At 60.4% G+C, this 2,328-nt stretch overlaps 2 protein-coding genes across 2 annotated transcripts in view; one reads left to right on the forward strand and one right to left on the reverse strand.

Moving 5' to 3' along the window:
• The window catches only part of NPTN (neuroplastin), an 82,991-nt gene extending 81,754 nt beyond the window's left edge, over positions 1 to 1,237 (reverse strand). Inside the window, exon 1 of the mRNA XM_009895580.1 lies at positions 1,065 to 1,237. Within this exon, the coding sequence (XP_009893882.1) occupies positions 1,065 to 1,237 (173 nt within the window). The remainder of the gene's footprint in view (positions 1 to 1,064) is intronic.
• A 605-nt stretch (positions 1,238 to 1,842) lies between these two features.
• The window catches only part of CD276 (CD276 molecule), a 7,687-nt gene continuing 7,201 nt past the window's right edge, over positions 1,843 to 2,328 (forward strand). The window contains exon 1 of the mRNA XM_009895581.1: positions 1,843 to 1,891. Coding sequence (XP_009893883.1) covers positions 1,843 to 1,891 — 49 coding nt within the window. The remainder of the gene's footprint in view (positions 1,892 to 2,328) is intronic.

Genomic DNA, 2,328 nt, shown 5'->3' on the forward strand with positions numbered 1-2,328 from the left:
GATGTTGTCTTTACACCTCTGCCCTTCTCGGGGTGGGGATGGGATGGGATGGGATGGGATGGGATGGGATGGGATGGGATGATTTATGGCAGCGGAGAATCTGATTATTTGGAGAAAAAAAAAGCGGCATTTTGGCGGCGTGATGGTAAATATTGAGTGGGTGACGGGCGGTCCCTGGGGTCCTGCTGCGACGGGCGAGGGTGTCCCCCTTCAAGGGACATGTTTTCGGGGTTCGTTATGTCCCGGCTTGTGACGAAATCTCAGGTGTGGAGTAGAGCCCATCCTTCGGCTCACACACAGGTGGGGAAACTGAGTCACGGAAAAGCGAGAGACCCACCGAAAGACTACAGGGGACTGTTGGGGACACAGGTGTCCCTGTGACACCTCTGGCGTGGCCCGGCAGGGCTCGTGGGTCACGAAACCTATAAAAAAAAATAATAGATATTTGTTTTAGCATCACCAGGAAAAGGGAAGAGCTCCAAGGGCGAGCGGGAGGGAGATGAGTCACGGTTTCCCTTCCCCCGAGCAATGTCCCTGTCACCCCTTTCCCACCACGGCATCCTTCCTTCCCGGGGTTTGGCACGGGGCTGGCTCTGGGCTCGTCCGCTTGGGAAAAGGCAAGACTTGGGGTGAAAGGAAAAAAAAAAAAAAAAAAAAAAAAAAAAACGGGAAAATTTTTTTTCCCCAAAAGGAGCCTCGTGCCTGGGAGGGAAGGAGAGGAGATGCTCCCCTAGAGCTCTTGGGGCAGAGCTGTGCCTCGGTTTCCCCCTCCCCGTGCCTCAGTTTCCCCCCTCCCCGTGCCTCGGTTTCCCCCTAGATGCGGAGCTCAGCAGAGCTTTGGGGCTGCCATCTCCCCCATCAAAGGGGGTTTTAAGGAGGAAGGTGCCGAGGGCTGAAGTTGTTCCCTCCGCACCCCGGAAAACGGGTGCCGCGACACCGATTTCTTGCGAATACGGCTATCGTGCCGAAAAAACTGTCGGTGCTAAAGGCTCCAGGCGGAGCGGCGGGGCTCTGGGATGTGCTGGGCCGCGGCCGCGGCGATATCTGGGGCTCGTTTGCGCTACGAGGGAGGAACGTGGGTCACGAGGGGCCCGGCGAACTCTTGGCAGGGCCGGGGAGCGATGCTCGGGAAGCGAGCCACGGTAGCCAGCGGCGCCGGGCAGCTTGCCCTCGCCTCTCCCCGCATCCATCTCCGAGATGTTCTGGTTTTATTCCCTAATTTTCGGGGCAACCTCATGCCGGAGACTTTCAGGGGTGAACCTCGCAGCCCTCGAGCCGCCGGCGGAGCCAGGAAGCTGCAAACCTCTTAAATTTGGGTTTTAGCCATTTTGGCCGCCGGGAGCAAGCCGACTCCTCTTGGAGGACAGGGATGTAAGAACCCAGCGCCGGCCGCGGGGAAAAGCTGGGAAAGAGAGAAACAAAAGGGGAGGAGAAGCAGCGAGGAGGGGAAGAGGCTCACGTGGCTTCCCGGGGCACCGGCCAAGCGCCTCCGGCATGAGAACAACCTCCGGGTCCGTCACGTCCCCCCACGCAGGCCATGCACCGGTCCCTCGGCCGGTGCCGGGCGGGAGGCAAACCCCCTTCCTGCCTTTTCCGACGGGGTGGGCGCTCCGGTTGCCGCGTGGCAGCCAGAGAGACCAGCCAGCACGCGATCCCCTGCCCGATGCCGGTCTCCTCCCTTCTCCTGCTCTCTGCCCCTGGTCTCCAGCACTGTCTTAGTGTTTTCTTCTCTTTTTCTCCAGCTCAGGGTGTTGGTCGTGAGGGAGAAGACTCCCTGTGAGAAGGACGCCCGGGGACCGTGCTCGCTTCTGCTCTCTTACCCAGGTTTTGCTCCCGCCAAGGATGCTCTGCCCGCTGCTCGTCCTGGGAGCGCTGGTGCTCAGCCTGGCAGGTGAGCGGAGCTGGGAGAGGGTTTGGGGTCGGCGTGGTCTGCGTGTCACCACCCCGAAGGGGATGTCCTCAGTGCCACGTTCATCCCCCACAAAGCTGCCTTTGAGCTGTGGTTCCCGGAGGAAGCACCCGCAGGGTGTTTCTCCTGATTTCGTGGTCCTCCGGCAGCGCAGAGCTGGGTGTGACGGCTTCTGGCTCACATGGGCCACTGCCTCCCGCGCGCAAAGCCAAGAGAGGACCAAATCCTGAAGGTTTCTGACTTACCTGGGTCTGTCCCCATGTGCTGCGGCTCCTGGTCACCTCCCCCCCGCCGCCCAAAGTTGCAGCACCTCAACCTGCGAGAGATGTCGGGAGTGAATCCTTTGGGGATGCTCAGCAGCCGTTGCGGCCAGCCCGGGTCATGTTCCTAAAACCCGCTGGACTTTATTATTAGCCGGC

This window comes from Charadrius vociferus, unplaced genomic scaffold (assembly GCF_000708025.1).
Source record: "Charadrius vociferus isolate BGI_N301 unplaced genomic scaffold, ASM70802v2 scaffold132, whole genome shotgun sequence".
Lineage (NCBI taxonomy): Eukaryota > Metazoa > Chordata > Aves > Charadriiformes > Charadriidae > Charadrius > Charadrius vociferus.